General features: G+C 41.1%; 1 protein-coding gene across 1 annotated transcript in view; it reads right to left on the bottom strand.

The window, feature by feature from the left end:
- The window catches only part of LOC120557684 (butyrophilin-like protein 1), a 31,300-nt gene that overhangs the window by 6,014 nt on the left and 6,615 nt on the right, over window positions 1-18,671 (bottom strand). Inside the window, exons 4-6 of the mRNA XM_039798240.1 lie at window positions 10,209-10,484; window positions 9,334-9,357; window positions 1,108-1,216 (exon numbers count right to left, since the gene is read on the bottom strand). Coding sequence (XP_039654174.1) covers window positions 1,149-1,216; window positions 9,334-9,357; window positions 10,209-10,484 — 368 coding nt within the window. The 3' untranslated portion in view covers window positions 1,108-1,148. The remainder of the gene's footprint in view (window positions 1-1,107; window positions 1,217-9,333; window positions 9,358-10,208; window positions 10,485-18,671) is intronic.

Below are 18,671 nucleotides of genomic sequence, written 5' to 3'. Positions count from 1 at the left end.
ACCCAGGGCCCTCATGTGAGGAGGGCCCAAAAATATGCTAGAATGAAAAGCTGTGGATGCAGGGAGGGCCCCATAGAAAATGCCTTTCTACAGGGCCCAGAAGTTTTTGGGCTACGCTCCTGCTTAGACTGTAATAAATCCCTCTTAACTTTCCTTGACAAGTTAAGAGAAAGCGCCATTTCTAAAAGTCTCTGTGTTCAGCTCTCAGTACTTTTGTAGCTGCTTCCTGAATCTCTGTGGTTTAGAGTTTAGTTTCACTTCTGTGTTCCTTTTTGTACTTTCACACATCAGCCTCATTGTGGTAAATACTGCACCATCAAGTTCAGTTGTATTAGAGAAGTGTGAAGTTACTGCTGTTGCAAAAGATTTCTACTTGCAAACTGACAGGACGCTAAAATTAAAAAAATAAAAGGTCTAATCTAACATATATGGACATATTCTGCTGTATTTGGTCAGCAGATCAGAGTTGCAGGACACAATAAAAGAATTTGTCAGCAGACATGCAAAATGTCATCAAGATATATGATTTGACCTGACTCTGTGGTGCACCGTGCCAGCACAGCTCCACTTCTCACTGCGGTTAGCGGCATGGATCGACACATCAACCCCCCCCCCAGAAAAACCCTTAGACAGTTTTATATTAAATGGTCTGAATTTTGCATTATATGCTTCGGCAACACGCGCCATTTCTGCGGCCTGAATGCCAAAATCTCTTTATCTGACTGTAAAGAAAAATACATTATATTCCTAAGCTACTCCTGACTCTGTTTGACTGTTTAAATATGCAGGTTTTATTTTATTCTACACTGGCATTTTTACTATTCAGTTTACAGTTTAAGCAAGAAGACTAAACAAAGACCCCATTAATGCCTGTTATTATCATGCAATCTGTTTCTGCTTATCTTATGTAGATAAGGATGTTAAAGCCCTACTACTTCACTGGTTTGGGCTTTTTATTTGTTTTTATTATTTTGTAGTCAAGCTTTTTACGTATTTGCAGAGTTTCCACTCCGATGTGGAAACATAGATACAAAGTACCTGTTATGTTACGGATTGCACATTATGGACACATTATGTATGTTGAAACAATGCATTATTTGAACTTACCGTAGACCGTTAGTCATTTCCAGGCGGAGCTAGATGAACACCTACAAAAACAGAAATTCTGCGAGAACTACAACAGCAACTCCAATCATCACTTTCCTCAAGTTTTGATCTGAAACACAGAACAAGAAGGTGATGTTACTCTCACAATGTAACTGCAATCATGTAGAGAATATTAGTCAGAACTTACACAATAGAAACATTTGAAGGTGTGAATTATAGGGCTGGGCCATATGGAGAAAATCAAATATCCCGATATTTTTGACCAAATACCTCGATATCAATACCGCAACAATATTGTAGTATTGACTATTGGTGCTTTCACAAAATATTTACACAAAGAGATTTTTGATAAATAATCATCAGTAATGTGGATATAATGACTAAGTAGGTAAAGGGAAATGAAAAGCTAGAACAGTCTGGTAAGTTCAGAAAATGACATCACTTTACTGTAATGCAGCCTTTAAAACCAGGAAAAGACAACACTTATGTCATATTATGATATTACGATATCCAAAATCTAAGATAATATCTAGTCTCATATCACGATATCGATATAATATTGATATATTGCCCAGCTCAAGTGAATTATCATGAAAAGTATGAGAACTGATAAAAAACAAGGTTGTTTGCAGATTAAAACCCCACTCAGAGGAATCCCACCAGGCACAGTGACATCAACATATGGCTACTCTTCTTTAATTTGATTACACAGTGGAAGTGCAGGTTTGTCAAACATGCCTGTTGAATACGGTCATTTTATAAACTTTCATAGACTTTTGTTTAACAAACCTAAGAACCTGTTCCGCCTCAAAGATATAATTTCAAAATGCAGCTCAAAAGCCTCTAGGTAGTGCTTTATTTTGAAACACTTCTAGTTTCTCTGATCATCATATTACACTATTGAACATGTGTTCCCTAACTTTACTGCCTGCAGCAAAAACAAGGATATGATACAGATTTCAGACAGTTATTTGGATTTCGTGAATGAAGGATCAAACTCAGTCTCTGTATCAACTGTTCATTTAGTTATTTAATTAAATCTGAAAAATGAATGCCCATGGTTTAAAATATTTCTAAAGGTCAGACTGAGATCAGAGTTTAATTGATTTTTATATTTTTCAGTCAGTTTTAATTGCTGTGGCTAGCATTACTTATAAGTATTAGTATCCAAATGCTCCTCAGATAGTCCCATTTCCTGAGTTGAGAAGTCGTTCTTCCGACTTTGGCGTGTTCATGAGCTTTAACTTGTAATGTGCGAAACAACATGGACCAGGGTGGGAAATTAGCACCCGCCACCAGCCAACGGCGGGCATTTTTTGACTTTGCCTTGTATCCCAGCCACAGTGGTGGGTGGATTGTAAAACATTCCTTGTAACGGATTGGACAGCTTTTGTCAAAGAATGCTGTTGCTAAGTAACAATGTGAGTCGCGTTATGTTACTGCTAATGAATCCCCAAAATTTCCGGATTTTGCTGCTTCATAATAAAAACATTCAAATACCAAAATAACTGAGGACTTTTATTGTGAAGAACTGTTAACAGCCGGGGCTTTGACCACGCATATTTCCGTCAACTCCAGACTTTTGTCGAGTAGTCTTTAGCGCTAGTCTGTGACACCATGTAGCTGTACTTGCTTCCTGCTTCTTACCCCACAGTGACATTAGCTACAAAAGAGAGCGACATGCACTTCGTGTGGCTCGTGAAGTGCCTAGCCTACTCCTGGATGCTTGGCAACAGTAAACAGAAATTCTCCGGTGCTACCTTCAAGCACGTCTTAAAAGTTACTTCAGAGGTATTGTTAAGTCACAAGAACGACGTTTTTGGATTTAAAAGTACTTATTTCTCGATAAAAGTAACAAAATATATGAGATAAAATGCCGAACATATCAGATATATATACAGAAATACGATGTCCAGAAGCGTTTTCCGCCATCTTGAATTATTTTCTTCGACTCGAGTCACTGACCTACGTCACGCTGCCCCTTCACTCAGATTGGCTGTCGCTTTGTCGCATCGCTCCACATTTGCATAAAATAGACTTCTTGTCTATTTTGGCCCCGCCTTGCTGGTGGCAGCGGCGAGCTCGTCGCTTGTTGCTGGCAAACGGCCACTCCCATTGAAAATGAATGGTAGCCTGTCGCTTTGTCTCTGTCTCTTATAGCTAATGTGACTGTGGGGTTACAGTGCAGACGCTTTGCTGCTTGCTCCTGCTTCTGCTTGCATATTTCTGCTGATAATCTTGCTTTCCCTCTAAGAAAAACTATGAGCAACGGCTCTGGATACTTATAAATCACTGGACTATACATTTTTTATAGACATAGTAGGCTATTGCCATATTTCAACATTTTTCTGCGTGAGCGTGGCCTACAAATAGCTCAAGCCTGTCCTAAAGTGACTGTAGCTAAAGCTAATTAGCAGCAAGATGCCTCCCTTCTCCATGGAAGACGACTACAAAGTCCTTCAGAAGATTGCAGTTCTGGAAACCAGAATTTACCAGTTACAGTGCCTTGCGAAAGTATTCGCGTTTTGAACTTTTCGACCTTTTGCCACATTTCAGGCCTCAAACATAAAGATATAAAACTGTAATTTTTTGGAAGAATCAACAACAAGTGGGACACAATCATGAAGTGGAACGAAATTTATTGGATATTTCAAACCTTTTAAACAAATAAAAACTGAAATATTGGGCGTGCAAAATTATTCAGCCCCTTAAGTTAATACTTTGTAGGCCACCTTTTGCTTGCGATTACAGCTGTAAGTCGCTTGGGGTATGTCAGTTTTGCACATCGGAGACTGACATTTTTGCCCATTCCTCCTTGCAAAACAGCTCGAGCTCAGTGAGGTTGGATGGAAGCGTTTGTGAACAGCAGTTTTCAGTTCTTTCCACAGATTCTCGATTGGATTCAGGTCTGGACTTTGACTTGGCCATTCTAACACCTGGATATGTTTATTTGTGAACCATTCCATTGTAGATTTTGCTTTATGTTTTGGATCATTGTCTTGTTGGAAGACAAATCTCCCGTCCCAGTCTCAGGTCTTTTGCAGACTCCATCAGGTTTTCTTCCAGAATGGTCCTGTATTTGGCTCCATCCATCTTCCCATCAATTTTAACCATCTTCCCTGTCCCTGCTGAAGAAAAGCAGGCCCAAACCATGATGCTGCCACCACCATGTTTGACAGTGGGGATGGTGTGTTCAGGGTGATGAGCTGTGTTGCTTTTACGCCAAACATAACGTTTTGCATTGTTGCCAAAAGTTCGATTTTGGTTTCATCTGACCACAGCACCTTCTTCCACATGTTTGGTGTGTCTCCCAGGTGGCTTTTGGCAAACTTTAAACTACACTTTTATGGATATCTTTAAGAAATGGCTTTCTTCTTGCCACTCTTCCATAAAGGCCAGATTTGTGCAGTATACGACTGATTGTTGTCCTATGGACAGAGTCTCCCAGCTCAGCTGTAGATCTCTGCAGTTCATCCAGAGTGATCATGGGCCTCTTGGCTGCATCTCTGATCAGTCTTCTCATTGTATGAGCTGAAAGTTTAGAGGGATGGCCGGGGTCTTCGTAGATTTGTAGTGGTCTGATACTCCTTCCATTTCAATATTATTGCTTGCACAGTGCTCCTTGGGATGTTTAAAGCTTGGGAAATCTTTTTGTATCCAAATCCAGCTTTAAACTTCTCCACAACAGTATCTCGGACCTGCCTGGTGTGTTCCTTGTTCTTCATGATGCTCTCTGCGCTTTACACGGACCTCTGAGACTATCACAGAGCAGGTGCATTTATACGGAGACTTGATTACACACAGCTGGATTCTATTTATCATCATTAGTCATTTAGGTCAACATTGGATCATTCAGAGATCCTCACTGAACTTCTGGAGAGAGTTTGCTGCACTGAAAGTAAAGGGGCTGAAAAATTTTGCGCCGCCCACTTTTTCAGTTTTTTATTTGTTAAAAAAGTTTGAAAGCATAGCCAATGAATTTCGTTCCACTTCATAATTGGGACCCACTTGTTGTTGATTCTTCACAAAAATTACAGTTTTATATCTTTATGTTTGAGGCCTGAAATGTGGCAAAAGGTCGAAACGTTCAAGGGGCCGAATACGCATCGCAAGGCACTGTAGAAGTAAACGTGGAAGTGAACAGACCATGTGGAAATGACACCACTTTACCAGTGACCCAAAACAATGGACAAAAGCATGCTAACACACGGCTAACTAGCACCAGCAAGACTACAAACAAACAGGAGGGCTCTGGAACGGGTAATAAATCAACAAGTGGTAGTCCTCCCTGGAACTTTTTTGGTGCAAACCCTAAGAGTAAATCATTTTCCTGGGAAATGGGAGGACGACTAACTTGCAGAGCACAGCGCCCTGAGATTTGTGATATGACCGGCTGGCCTGCATTACCATCCAGGCAGAGCGCTCTTCAACCCGCGCCCACCCCCGGGCGTTTTGGAAAAAAAAGCCGTGGACAGCTGCAAAAGGGAAAATTAGCAACAAAATGCCTCCCCAACAACTGAGTGTGAAGATGGAGAACAGATTTGCTGCTCTGCTGCAAGACCCTGGACATAACCTGGATTGCGTCTCACCGTCACACAGCAGGGTAAAGACAGAGCAATTCTAAAACTTAAAAGCTACAGGGAAAGCTAACAACTGGGCCTCAAACTCTGATTGTGGGTGACTCTGCTGTAAAAGATATCAAAAGCAGTAAAAACACCAAAATACTCTGTTTTCCCAAAGACATGGTGTCTGACTTGACCCAAAGAATCCCAGATATCGTAGCAGCACACCCAACTGTGAAGAACATTATACTGCACATAGGGTCAAATGATGTTGTAAAGCAAGAATCTGAAGTGCTGAATCGTGAGTTTATGAATCTGCTGAACACAGTCAGCTCCATAAATGCGAAGGTGTTTATCAGTGGCCCTATACCGCCAGTCAGAGGAGGAGCTGAGAGATTCGGCAGACTGTTGGCACTGAACAGATGGCTTTCAACTGCATGTACAGACCATTCTGTGCAGTTCATTGACAATTTTAACATTTTCTGGGACCGCAGACATATTTTAAAAAAAGATGGACTTTTCCTTAACAAGCCAGGAGTAAAGCTGTTCACCTCTAGCCTACTTTACTTTCTGCACCACACATCTACTCCCTCAGCCAAGGGCACAAGACAAGATAAATCAACACAAACAAAACAAGAGGAAGACACAACAAAGTGTGGCAGTGATCCTCCACAGCCCCCACCTGATCAAGGATTTGACCATGGGAGACCACAGAGCGGAGATAAGAAATCTCAACACCCCCTTTCACCTGTCCAACACTTCTCAAACCCCCTTACCAACCCAATTCACCCTTTCCCCTGTTTCCCCCTGCCACATGATGGGGTTCACTGATCAGATGGAGCAGCTGGTAGATGCTGGAATCAAGTTTGCTCCAATGTCTTCTCCCATCATTCGCCCCCAGCATCAAACTGACCCTGTTTTGACTTAATCACTAAAAGTAAAACGCCAGGTACCTCTGCCCCCTCAAGGACTGCAGCGAACTCCTTCTCCCCAGACTGATAAGTATGCTTGTGTACAAAATGCAACAAGCTTTAACTGATATGTGCTGGGTCCAGGCTGCACGCCTAGTGGCACTCATGACTCTTTTCAGGACAAGCCTGGGCCCTGTGTATATTCTTCTTCAATCTATGTTGTGATAGGTAATAGAAAAAAAATGGTGAATCTGCTAAGTAAGAAAAAGAAGCACTTAACTGCCAACTTAGCAAATTTAGCATCCATTCCTCGTCAGCAACAACCTGTCCCAAAAAATTATTTTAACACAATAACACTAGCCTTACTAAATGTCAGGTCTTTGGCAGGTAAATCATTTTCAGTTTTATGAGTGAGAATAGAGTGAATAAGAAAGGAGGTGGAGTCACCATTTTGTTTAGTGACTCATTCCAATGTACTCAAATATCTTATGGAAACTTTGCTTCTTTTGAATATGTGGCTCTTCAGCTAAGATCCTCTCCTCAAGCTATACTTCTAAATATCTACAGGCCACCTAAATACTGTGCAAACTTTCCACTCGCAGATCAGTCTGGCATGTTGAGATAGAGAAAATTTGGAGCCGTTCGCCAAACGACCGACCAATCAGCGTTGGTTTTGAGGCGGGTTTAGGTGGTGATAGACAGATGGTTTATCCAATCAGCTAACCAGTATTTTCAGACAGCGGTAGCGCTAATTCTGTTAGCCGCTCGCTAATGCTTTTTTCTCTTGGATCCTTCTTTTGGAATATGGACCGGGAACCTGAAATGGTGCCTTTTATTCGTACATTCTCGTTACACAAACGGCAAATATCCTTTACCGACATGTTGCTTGCTTGCTGAGCTAACGAGCTATGCTTTTCCTGCAGCAGCAGGGGCTTGTGGTTGTATTTTCATACGCTTTGTCGATCTGATTGGTTGATTTGGCCCGTTTATCACCAACATAGGTGGTGATAGACAGATGGTTTATCCAATCAGCTAAGCAGTATTTTCGCCCCTTCCCAAAAGTTCTCCAACGGTAAGTTCCCAGATGGATATGCCGAGCAAATGCGAAGCAATCCATCCGGCGGAGTCAGGTTACCAAAAAAAGCAACTTTCACTGTCTCTTGCAACTTCATTGCAACAAAAATACAAAAGGCATCGCAACTTTTATCGAATTTTTTTTACAAAAGCTCCCGCAAAATCAGCCATTTTGGGCTGCAACAATCTCAAAAAAAGGCTGCGAAATCCTGGAGGGACTGTTTAATGCTATGTTACTGAGAGATGAGTCAATATTTTTTCTGTTCATTAAACATGTAGGCCTACAATTACTGTAGATTATGATTGACCAAACACAATTTTACCATGGTCTCGCAGGCTTTTTTTTACATCACTTTTTATTTGCCTATATTAATAAAATATGTATTAACAATAAAAAATAATGTATTGAAGCAATTCAAAATATGCTAGTGCACTTTCATAAATTTGAATTCCGGAAAAAGTGGCTGGTAAAAAATATAAGTGGCTGGTAAAACTGGGCATCCACAAGCCACTGTGGCTGGTGGGCAAAAAAGTTAATTTCCCACCCTGACATGGAGGTTACAAAGATGTGTTGTGTTTTATTGCTTAGAGTGTTTAAACAACACACATCTGCATGACATCGAAGAGCAAATGAAACGGATCGGATGAGCCATGAAATCTGATCAAATACCGGTATTCCGACACCATATGAAGGCAGCATAAATGCTCTATCTCACAATTTTAACGAAAGTGAAAAATAATTTGGGTATCTCCCCTTTAATTCTGCTCCAGAATTGAAAAGATTCTTACTTGGCTAATGCTACACCCTTACACCCAGTTTCATGAAAATCAGGCCAGCAGTTTTTCTGTAGTCTTGCATTGCCAGATTTTTCTCCACAGCTTTGTGTCAGCGCTGGAATAAGATCTGGCTACACCACCGATCTCTTCTGGAGTAGGGGAATAACACTCTGGCTTGTTTGTATTTTTTTAAACCAATCCCAATCATCCTGGGCAGCGCTAAGTCGCAATAGCGGAAATACTAAGAGGAAGGATGTCAGGCTTTATTTCCAGCAATGTGCATCCGTTGAGATCAGACTAATTTTACTGTAATCCTGCGGACAGAGATAAACTGAACCAAAAGCATGACCTCCTTGGCGGATGTAATAATGATACTGTAGCAGGTATAACATCCCCAGCTCTCTGGTTTTTGTTAATATCGTAATTTCAATATGTATCAGACCATAGAATTATTTTTCAAAGGGCTTTAAACCCCAAAACACAATGTCCATCCAAAATTCAGAGTCAGAAGAATTCATCATCTGGCACCATACATGTCTGTACATATTTTCATAGCATCCATTTAACAGTTGTTGAGATCTTTCTGTATGGACCAAGGCAGGGGACCGACTAACGGACCATCCCAGGAGCCAGGCATGGCTTTAGAATGGCTAAAGAGTCAGAATTAGGGAATAATATAAGAAGACCACACCTTGAGTAAAGAATATTGATCCTTTGTCAATGGATTATTAGATATTATGTATCATAGCTCTGGATGGGCAGCTATAAGCAGCAAGCTTACATTTTATGTACAATATGTACCAATCAAATGATGATACAACAAGACAAAAACTATGATTTACATGTATATGAAGTTGTTAGGGCCTTTGTACAAGAGTGACATGATTGGAAAGTTAACATACCTGAAGGATGTGTCTGCGATCCAGCTGAGGAAAGATAAAACAGTAAGAAATTAAAAAAATGATTGATGTATGTTCTTGTTTTAAGAGATCTTTGTGCTGCATTCAACACTTTTGACCACAACATCCTAGTAGGGATTGTTAGGTCTTTGTAAATTATAGTGTGGTCTAGACCTACTCCATCTGATCATGAAGTGTGCTGAGATAACTCCTGTTATGATTTGACACTATGAATAAATTGACTTAAGTACATATTTTTGCATAACTTATATTAATTTCATGTAACTGTAACAACTTAAAAATCTTTTTACTAAAATGTGAGGATAAAAATGTTACTTCTGTAAGTAAGTGTTCTGTAATTAAATTAATCTGTAGTTAGTGCTTTATTTTATGACCGTACCAGATTTCTTTTCTAATGCTGTGTTTTCAGTTAGTTCTTCTTTTAATGAACCAACACTCTGCTGCAGTGTATGAAGTGTAAAGAACAGGTTTATCATCTGGGACCCTCACTGCAGAGCAACGAGTCCTAATAACAAGTTTACTTTGTCCAGAAAAAACTTTATTTGCTTCCACGGTATCAAACTATTACCAGGCACCTTCACTGCATAGATTTAGAGTTAGTTAGTTAAAGTATGGGCCCTGTTTTTAGTTTGAGTTCAGTTTCTAGTTAAAATAATAGAATCATCAATAACTATTTCTTCATGTGTAGTGTGTCAATCATTTTGGTTGTGTGTTCATGTGTAACTCAGCCGAAACACTGCAGTTTGCAACAATAAATTATAATAAACGTATTTATTATGTTATTCATTTATGTGATTTGTGTGACTCAGCTGAAACTTAGTTTGCAACAATGATTAAGGTAGAAGGAGGAATCTCACCATTTAGAGGCACATAAATCTTATCAGAAATGGAATGGTTGATCGTCTTCTGTGTGACAACACAGCGATAGTGGTCAGTTTTGGTCACAGAAGCGTGGAGGATGATGTCGTAGCTGCCTCCTTTTTTTGTGACCTGTGGTTCTTCAGAAGTAATCATGTTTCCATCACTGTCCTCCCACTTTACTTCAGGTTCTGGAGAAGCACCTCGGACTTTACACAGCAGCAGCACTCCATCCTTTGTTTTAAGTATGTTGAGGTATGGTTCTGGAGATGCACCTGTAAAGATGGTGCAAACGGACAATTAGTGACACATCACTTATTGTGTTCATCCCTTCACTGCTTGTTTATGTGGACTAGTGTGTTCAGAGAAAAAACACAGGAAAAAGAGAGAAACATAAAACTCCAATATTTGACAACACTTTTAACTTCTACCGAAAGAGTAGAGGGTTTGGTAACTGTTTACTACTGCAAACACTAGACTATTACTGACTCATATCATGACAGAATCACATTTAAAGTGAAGACATTTGGATAACCCCATGCTACGTTTGTTGTTCGGATAAGATTATTAAATTAAGTATCGTCTGATAAATATACATTAATTTCTTTTACACTAAATGTATTATTAAATACATATCAAATACATTATCAAATATAAAACATGTCTTTGTTTTTAGGGTTAATCAATCTATCTATCTATCTATCTATCTATCTATCTATCTATCTCTTGCAATTATGTGCATTCAAACTACCGCACATGTGTACCACCGGGATACATTGGTACAGATCGGAGAACATGCAGGAACCTTTATTACAGACGGAATACTCGACACACTACGCGATTCGCAGACCAGCACCTCAGCCTGTGGTGACGCTCGATGCTGCTAGCCGGGTAAGGGGACATCGAAAGCGGTGTGCGAGAAAGCGGAAATGCGGAACGAGGGCAGGAGTTCGAGCTAGGTGGGAAAGCTAACGCTAGCCGGCCACCTGTCCCATCAATCCTGCTTGCAAATGTCCGCTCATTAGACAACAAACTGGACTACATCCAACTTCAACGAAACTCCCAACGCAATTTTGTGTTTTGTGGAAACATGGCTGAACAACAGTGTACCAGACTCCGCTATCCAGCTACCAGGCCTGCTAGCCTTCAGAGCAGATAGAGATGCTATGTCAGGTAAGACTCGTGGAGGTGGGCTGTGCATATATGTTAACAATGACTGGGGCAGAAATGCGGTGCTTGTATCCAACTGCTGCTCACCGCTGGTGGAGTTTGTGACTGTCACTTGTGTTGTCCTTCGGGTCCCAGTGACCCGAAGGACAACACAAGGATTATGTGCTCGTTACTTTGTTGAGAATTGCTCTCTAAAACCGGTTTCTTTTAAAGTAAGTAAGTAAAGTTTATTTCTAGAACACATTTAAAACACGTTTAAGCTGACCAAAATGCTGTACAAACAAGAACTAAGGTGCTGTATTAACCCTTGTTTAGAGAGCAATTCTCAACAAAGTAAATGGAAGTACATAATCCTTGTGTTGTCCTTGGTCACTGGGACCCGAAGGACAACACAAGGGTTAAATGCCGACCATTCTACATTCCATGCAAATTCACGGCTGTGTTTATACTCAGTGAATACATCCCACCACGCCCGCCGATAGGGGGACAAACGGGTCTGTTGTCCCGGGCCCAGAGTAGGGGGCCTGCACTGGGGCCCCAGAACTGGGGGTCCCAGAATGGGGCCCTCATTAAATTATGGAATAATTGAAAAAAAAAATTTAATAGGCCTATTTGTGGAAAAAAAATATGTAATATTTGAGAACATAAAAGCTTTTATTTGTTTTCTTCCTAATTGTCCTTGAAATAGTGGTCAAGAACCCCCCACCCCCAACACACAAAATGGTTTGGCCACTTATCAAAATTTGATGTTGTTGAAGTTCAGTACGCTCAAAATTTCCGGTCAGCACAAGTCCGGTGCTCAGAAAAGGAAGGAAAAGAGAAGAAGAAAATAGAGGCCTTAGAGATTTTCTAAACAAATATAAAAAAAAAGGTGGTGACGGTGAAGCTGGAACTGTCAACGTAGAGCGAGGTAAAAACAGCGCAGCCAACGTTTACGAAGTCATGTAGCGGAAGCTAACAGGCCAGCTCTCATGTTAACGTCCATTAGCTCGTATAAAAGCCTGAGACAACACGTTCTCTTTACAGAAAGAGTTGAGTTTGGTAGCTCCGTCAGAGAGGATGAGACAGAGAGGAGAGAGATCCAGCTGCTGTCAGGTGACAGAGAGAGTGATGCGGGAGGGGCCCGCAGCCTCGCAACGGAGGGACAGAGTCAGGCTATCGGTGAGAGAGAGAGAGAGAGAGAGAGAGAGAGAGAGAGAGAGAGAGGGAGAGAGAGAGAGAGAGAGAGACAGAGAGAGAGAGAGAGAATGCGGAGGGGCCCGCTGCCCTGTCGGAGAGTCTGAGCAGGATGGATCAGAGACTGATCACACACTTAATTTCAGTGAGAGATGTGAGGAGAGGAGAGGAAGATCAGATTAGAGGAATATCAGAGGAGAGGAGCAGGAGAGGAAGAGGAGAGGAACAGGAGAGGAAGAGCAGAGGAGAGGAAAAGCAAGGGAAAAGGAGAGATCTGGGCGCGGGGGCCCATCTAAGCTTATCTCGTCCCGGCCCAGGCAAGACTGTCAGCTGGCTTGCATCCCACCAAGCGCTAATGCTACCAATGCGTTAGCTGAACTTTACGGAGCTATCAGCGAGCTCCACATCCGGATGGACTATTTATTGTTGCTGGTGATTTCAACCACGCAAATCTCAAGAAAGTTCTCATATTCTACCTTCACCTCACGGTGAACCTAACTTATAACAATCAGGGCTCTGTTACAAGTCTACTTATACCCTGTCTTTTCTTGTATGTTGTCTGTCCTGTCCCTTGTCTGTCTTAAATGCTCTACTTTAAGTAGTAATTGCACTTTATGTATAGTCTATTCACCCTTTGCAAACACGTGACCACGACCACGTGATGACGCCATGACGGACGGCAGAATCACCGGAAGCACAAGCTAAACAGTGTAGTAGACGAGCGGAAAGTTTCATTAGTTTCAAATAAATAACACTAAATAAAATGTACTTTCTTATTTATGGCTTCTTCTATTGAACACGTCGTGCCGTTATCGGTCGAGGTAGGGCATATAGGTGCTCACAAAGAGCGGTATTTGGAGAAGTACCCTTACCGACCCTAACCTTATTCCTCCCTCCGTTTTCACGGACCTCATTAAATCGCCGAGTCTGCCCGACTTCAGTCTACACGATCTTTAACACTATGTGGTAAACTGGGTATCCCCAGACACTGTTGCTGATCTCAAACCTTTTAAAAGTCTGGATGCTTACCAGTTCTTTGTAGCTGGCTGGGTTACAGGGACGCGATGCTACGCTAACGGCGGGGGGAGGTACCTCATAATGGCTAGGGTTGGGTACAGTTTGGATTTTTATGATTCCGATGCCGAACCGGTACTTTTAAAACGATTCCGATTCCTAACTGATTCCTAAACCGATTCTTGAAAAACTGAAAAATGACAAAAGAAAGGCTTTTTTAATGGAGTTTTTTTCCAATTGAAAATTATTTAAATTTAACAATATATTAACGTTTTAAAGTACTTAAATATATTATAAGTAAACCAGTCACCTAACACAACTATAATAATTTAACAAATAAAAGTTACACTATTAACAAGTAACAACAAAATAAATGTTGAGTTGGTATGCCAACCAGCTTCAAACTTTAGCAGTTCTTTTGCAGAAAAATGACTATATTTGCCTTCACTGGCGAGATACTACACCTCTCCTGACTTATGGCATGTCCTGCACAGGCAACATTGCATCATGACTTTGCGCGTAAATATATACGCCACTTTCATAAAGCCAAATGGCGGTTATTTATCGCCATTTTCAGCTATCCACGTGTGCGATACACGCTGGATACAGCTGATGTAAACAGACCCACCACGCGGCCTCGCCACGCTATGCCGTTATCGCGTGAACGCGACGTACTATCGCGAGAACGCGACGTACTTATCGGAGAACGCACGTACTATCGCGAGAACAACGTCCACCCCCGCCTGTTAAGAAAAAAACATGGTTGAGTTTAGGAAAAGAACACAGGGAAAGGCTTTAGTAACAAAACAGTGACAAAAACACGGAAAATAACAACAAAAACACGCTTTACGACAAACAACAAATGGTTGGGTTTAAGGAAAGAAACATTGGGTAAGGCCTATTAAAAACTAAAACTTAAAAAAAACCCCGCAAAAACGGCCAAAAATCGCCACACGCGCGGCGTAACCCGGCTCTCCCAGGTGAAAGTCCTGTGTTTTTGTTGACTAGCGATCACGTGCAGTCAGTGAATGGTTAATATGCTTTTACGTCCGTTTTGGTGAGCCCAAAGGGAAAATATGCCATTTTAAAAGTAGCCTACATTTACGATAGCTAGCTAACGGTAGACTACAGAGAAAGAAGGAACATGAAGAACATGAAACTTTGCTTCAAGTATCACCAGGAGCTCTACACCTTAACGCAAGCATTGACAACATTTTTGAGCAACTCACCGCAGCTGTTGTTGTTTTCGCCGCGGCCATTTTATCAGTCAAAAACAATTGATTTCGAATGCAACATAACAGGGATTTTTATTAAAAACAATATTGACCTTGTAGTTGAAAAGGAGCTCTCATATGGAGTCTGTTCATCCGCATTCGGATATCGACTCGTTTTGACTGCTGAGGTGGTAGTGGCCGGAAACAACAACAGCTGCGGTGAGTTGCTCAAAAACTTTTTAGTAAATCTGTGTACACAAAGAATGTTGTAAATGGTTGCGTTAAGGTGTAGAGCCCTCTGGTGATGCTTGAAGCAAAGTTTCATGTTGTGTCGAGCCTTCTTAGTATTTCGGAAATAGCTATTTTGAGACTAGCATAAAAGTGCCCCTATCACTCCCATTCAAAAGGCCATTTAACCCAAAAAACAGGATACAGTGAATCTTACAAGTGGCGATTCGGTCCCAATTATGTTTTTAAACTAAAGTTTGACTCACGTACATTCACAAAAATACCCTAGGATGCATTTTGGCGAGAGTTACGCTTTAAGTTTGCTGTAAAAGTTTGAAACTACAATCCAGCGTTGTTTGAATCACAGAAATCTGTTCAGATTAGATCTTAATGAGTGCAACATGGACATGTATAGTACTAAACAGCATGACGTTATAAGGATCTCCAAAACACGGATTCAAACCATTTAAAAAATTAACAATAATAAACTTTGGATAGCCTTAGTGTAATATGATTCAACAGGAGTTAGGAGGTGCACACAGCCAGGGTTGAGATTTATAACATTTAACTTTATGTATTGATCTTCGTATGGGTTTAAGGTTAAGTTATTAATACATTTCACCTCTGGCTAACGTTAATCAGGTCATTTAACTGCTGAACCATACATTTTATTTGACAAACTAACCAGATTTAGCACAGCTACACTTCATCTGTATCATCTTCTATTTGGTTTGTTTAATATGTAAAAAAAATATATTTTTCTAAATGATCTTGTCATGTTGTCATTTTTTTCAATAAATACTTCATAAACCTTTGTTTGACAAGTTTATTGCTGAACCCAGCCGTCACATCCCACCACCCAGCACCACAACTACATTCTCAGCCTGTGGGAATCCCTGCTCTGACCTCCATTTTAATAATCTTTTTAGAGAAACAGGTCAGGTCTGAGATCTTGAGGCAGTTTGCATACAGGCCTCACAGAGGGCTGGAGGAGGCTACAGTTACTCTGCTTAACGGGCTTTTAAGACCCCTGGATGGTAAAGGGACTTCTGTAAGACTTTTATTTGTGGATTTGACCTCCTCTTTTAACACGGTCCAACCCCATGTTTTAACCAGAGGGCTTTGAAACAGTTTGATTTAAGTAATAATCTGGTGGGTTGGATCCTTGACTTTCTAACTAATAGGACACAGATAGTTAGGGTCTATGTAGTCTAGAGCCCCGACCTTCCACTTCTGGGATTCCGCCGGATGTCCTTTGTTTTCTGACCAGATTTCTGTTACCTAATGCTTCCTTTGTGAGGACTATGGTTAACTGCTCCTCAGATCTCTGCAGAGGAAATCCAGACAGCTAGCTAGACTATCTGTCCAATCGGAGTTTTCTGTTGCACGACTAAAACTACTTTTGAGCGTACACATGTTCCACCAAAACAAGTTCCTTCCCGGAACTATTTTGCAGCAGCACCGGTCGGTGCAGCGTTGCGCTGCCCAAGACGATTTTGATTGGTTTAAAGCAGTGTTTCTCAACGGGCGGACCCACCGTCCGGGGCGTTCAGAAGATGACGGGAGGCGCTGGAAGCAATATTTTGGAAAGGGGGGCGTTTGTTTGAAAGCTAGTTTAAACCAAAGATTCCCAATAACAATACATGTTTACACTTTAAACTACTTGGTCTGCTACATTACAACCTGCCAGTTCACGCCACTGCGACTGGACGAGACGGTGGATCATAACTCTTCTTCTCTTCTGTGCTTCTGTCAGCTTCGTTTGGCGCAGCTCCGCGCTGCCTTCCAGGAAACGGGACGTCAGAGCATCATCTTAACTGACCTCCGTACTTCAGCGTGAAGCTGCGTTCAGATAATTTAAAAAAGCAATCGCTGCAGGGTGGTGCGACGTCCTGTTGTGTTCTTTAACCCCCCAATGTAGCACAAGTAGACTTTATATTTCACAGTAACAGTTTTTTGTCAGATCGTTTGTAGAACACAATGTTTCCTACTGCACGTGAAGGCAGCTCTTCATTTCACGGAGAAATAGAGAAAGAAAAGAGACGAACGAGAGACATCGACTGTGCTTTGTTGTTTGGCAAACATTTAGCTGTTCCACAAACTGCCGGGCACTTTAGGGCTTGGGTTTGGTGGTTTAAAACTTTCTTGTGGAAGCGATGGAGGCAGTGATGTAACCGTTTACTGTACGGCACTCTCACACCTCCTCAAAACAGCGTTGCAGTGTGACGTGGGGTTGAGTTTCTCCAAAGGTATTTTTCTGCCATTTACTCGCAAGACAGGCGATAGTAAACCTAGACTCTTCTAAACATCAACAAAGGGCTCTCACTAACTTTCAAAGGTTGTAAACTTATTTCCATTCGGAAGTAAATCCTTCTGCTTTTACCCCTTGATAAGTGCCAGCTTGTTTTCCGTTGGAACAATTTGATTATACATTTAGATTTGAATGAAAAATAGATTTGAATGTTAAATTGCTTGCCGTTTCTGATTGGCTGTTGTTAGCCAATTTAAATTGAATGTCAAATGGCTGCATTTCTTTTTTTAAACACCTGTAAATATAATTTCTATATTCACATGGCTTTTTTGATAAAAAATATGGTAAACTAATAAATATGTTGTTTGTCATTCAATGATATGATGTTTTGATTATTTTTGATAACAATAGTAACAAAAATAATAGGCCTAATATTAGGGCGTAATCATTAATATTCGGGTGAACTAGCTTACATCTTATTTGATGGGGGGCTGTTAGGAACCTGGATAATGGATAGGGGGGGCGCTGGCACAAAAAAGGTGGAGAACCACTGGTTTAAAGAAATGCCAATAAACCAGAGGTTGGTTTTCTCTTATCCCGTAATGCTGTGTGGACTAGCCAGACCCTCCTCCGCAGCGTTGTGGAGGAAGGTCTGGCAAAGCGAGACTAGGGTCAAAGGTATTTTGTCCGACCAAAAGTGTTCCTCCACAGGTTCCCCACAAGGGTGTGTGTTGTCAACTTTGTTATTCATTCTTTTCACAGATATGTGTCAGAGCAAATATGACAACAGAACCATAATCAAGTATTCAGATGACTCTGTTGTTGTTAGTCTGCTTCGTGACAACGAGACCAGCCCCGGTCCACTCATTAATGAATCTGTGTGCTGGTGTGAGGAGTCTTACCTCCAGGTTAACATATCTAAAACTAAAGATATGCTCATTGATTTTAGAAGGAAAAATCACATGAACGAAGACACTTTAAGGGTCAGACCATTGAGTACGTGGTAGTAGTAGTTTGTCAATTGCCAATTTAAGTACAGTATCAAAAACAGAATGATTTGATGATTATCAAAATAAAGGCCGAAAATGCCAAAAAAAATATATATATATATAAAAAAAAATAAAAGGTAAGTCATTTAAAAATGTAATCATGAACAGGGGTGAATCGAGATCGTGATTTTATAACGATTTATCGTGCAGGCCTAGTGTCCATATACGTGTTGTTTTCACAGATGGGATCACCCCGCTTCCCAGCAGCCACCAGTTTCTCTTTTCTGACCACTGACAAGCAAAGAAACCAGTCTACACCCTCCTACAACCGCGATGGCTGCAGCTGATTGGACGAACGCATCACGTGGGGCTGACTGCTCCCGAATTTCAAAACCGACCATATTGGCGGCTCGTTTGGAA

The sequence above is a fragment of the Perca fluviatilis genome, chromosome 4, assembly GCF_010015445.1.
Source record: "Perca fluviatilis chromosome 4, GENO_Pfluv_1.0, whole genome shotgun sequence".
Lineage (NCBI taxonomy): Eukaryota > Metazoa > Chordata > Actinopteri > Perciformes > Percidae > Perca > Perca fluviatilis.
Note: the sequence above shows the minus strand (reverse complement) of the source record. Positions and strands in the feature narration are given on the sequence as shown.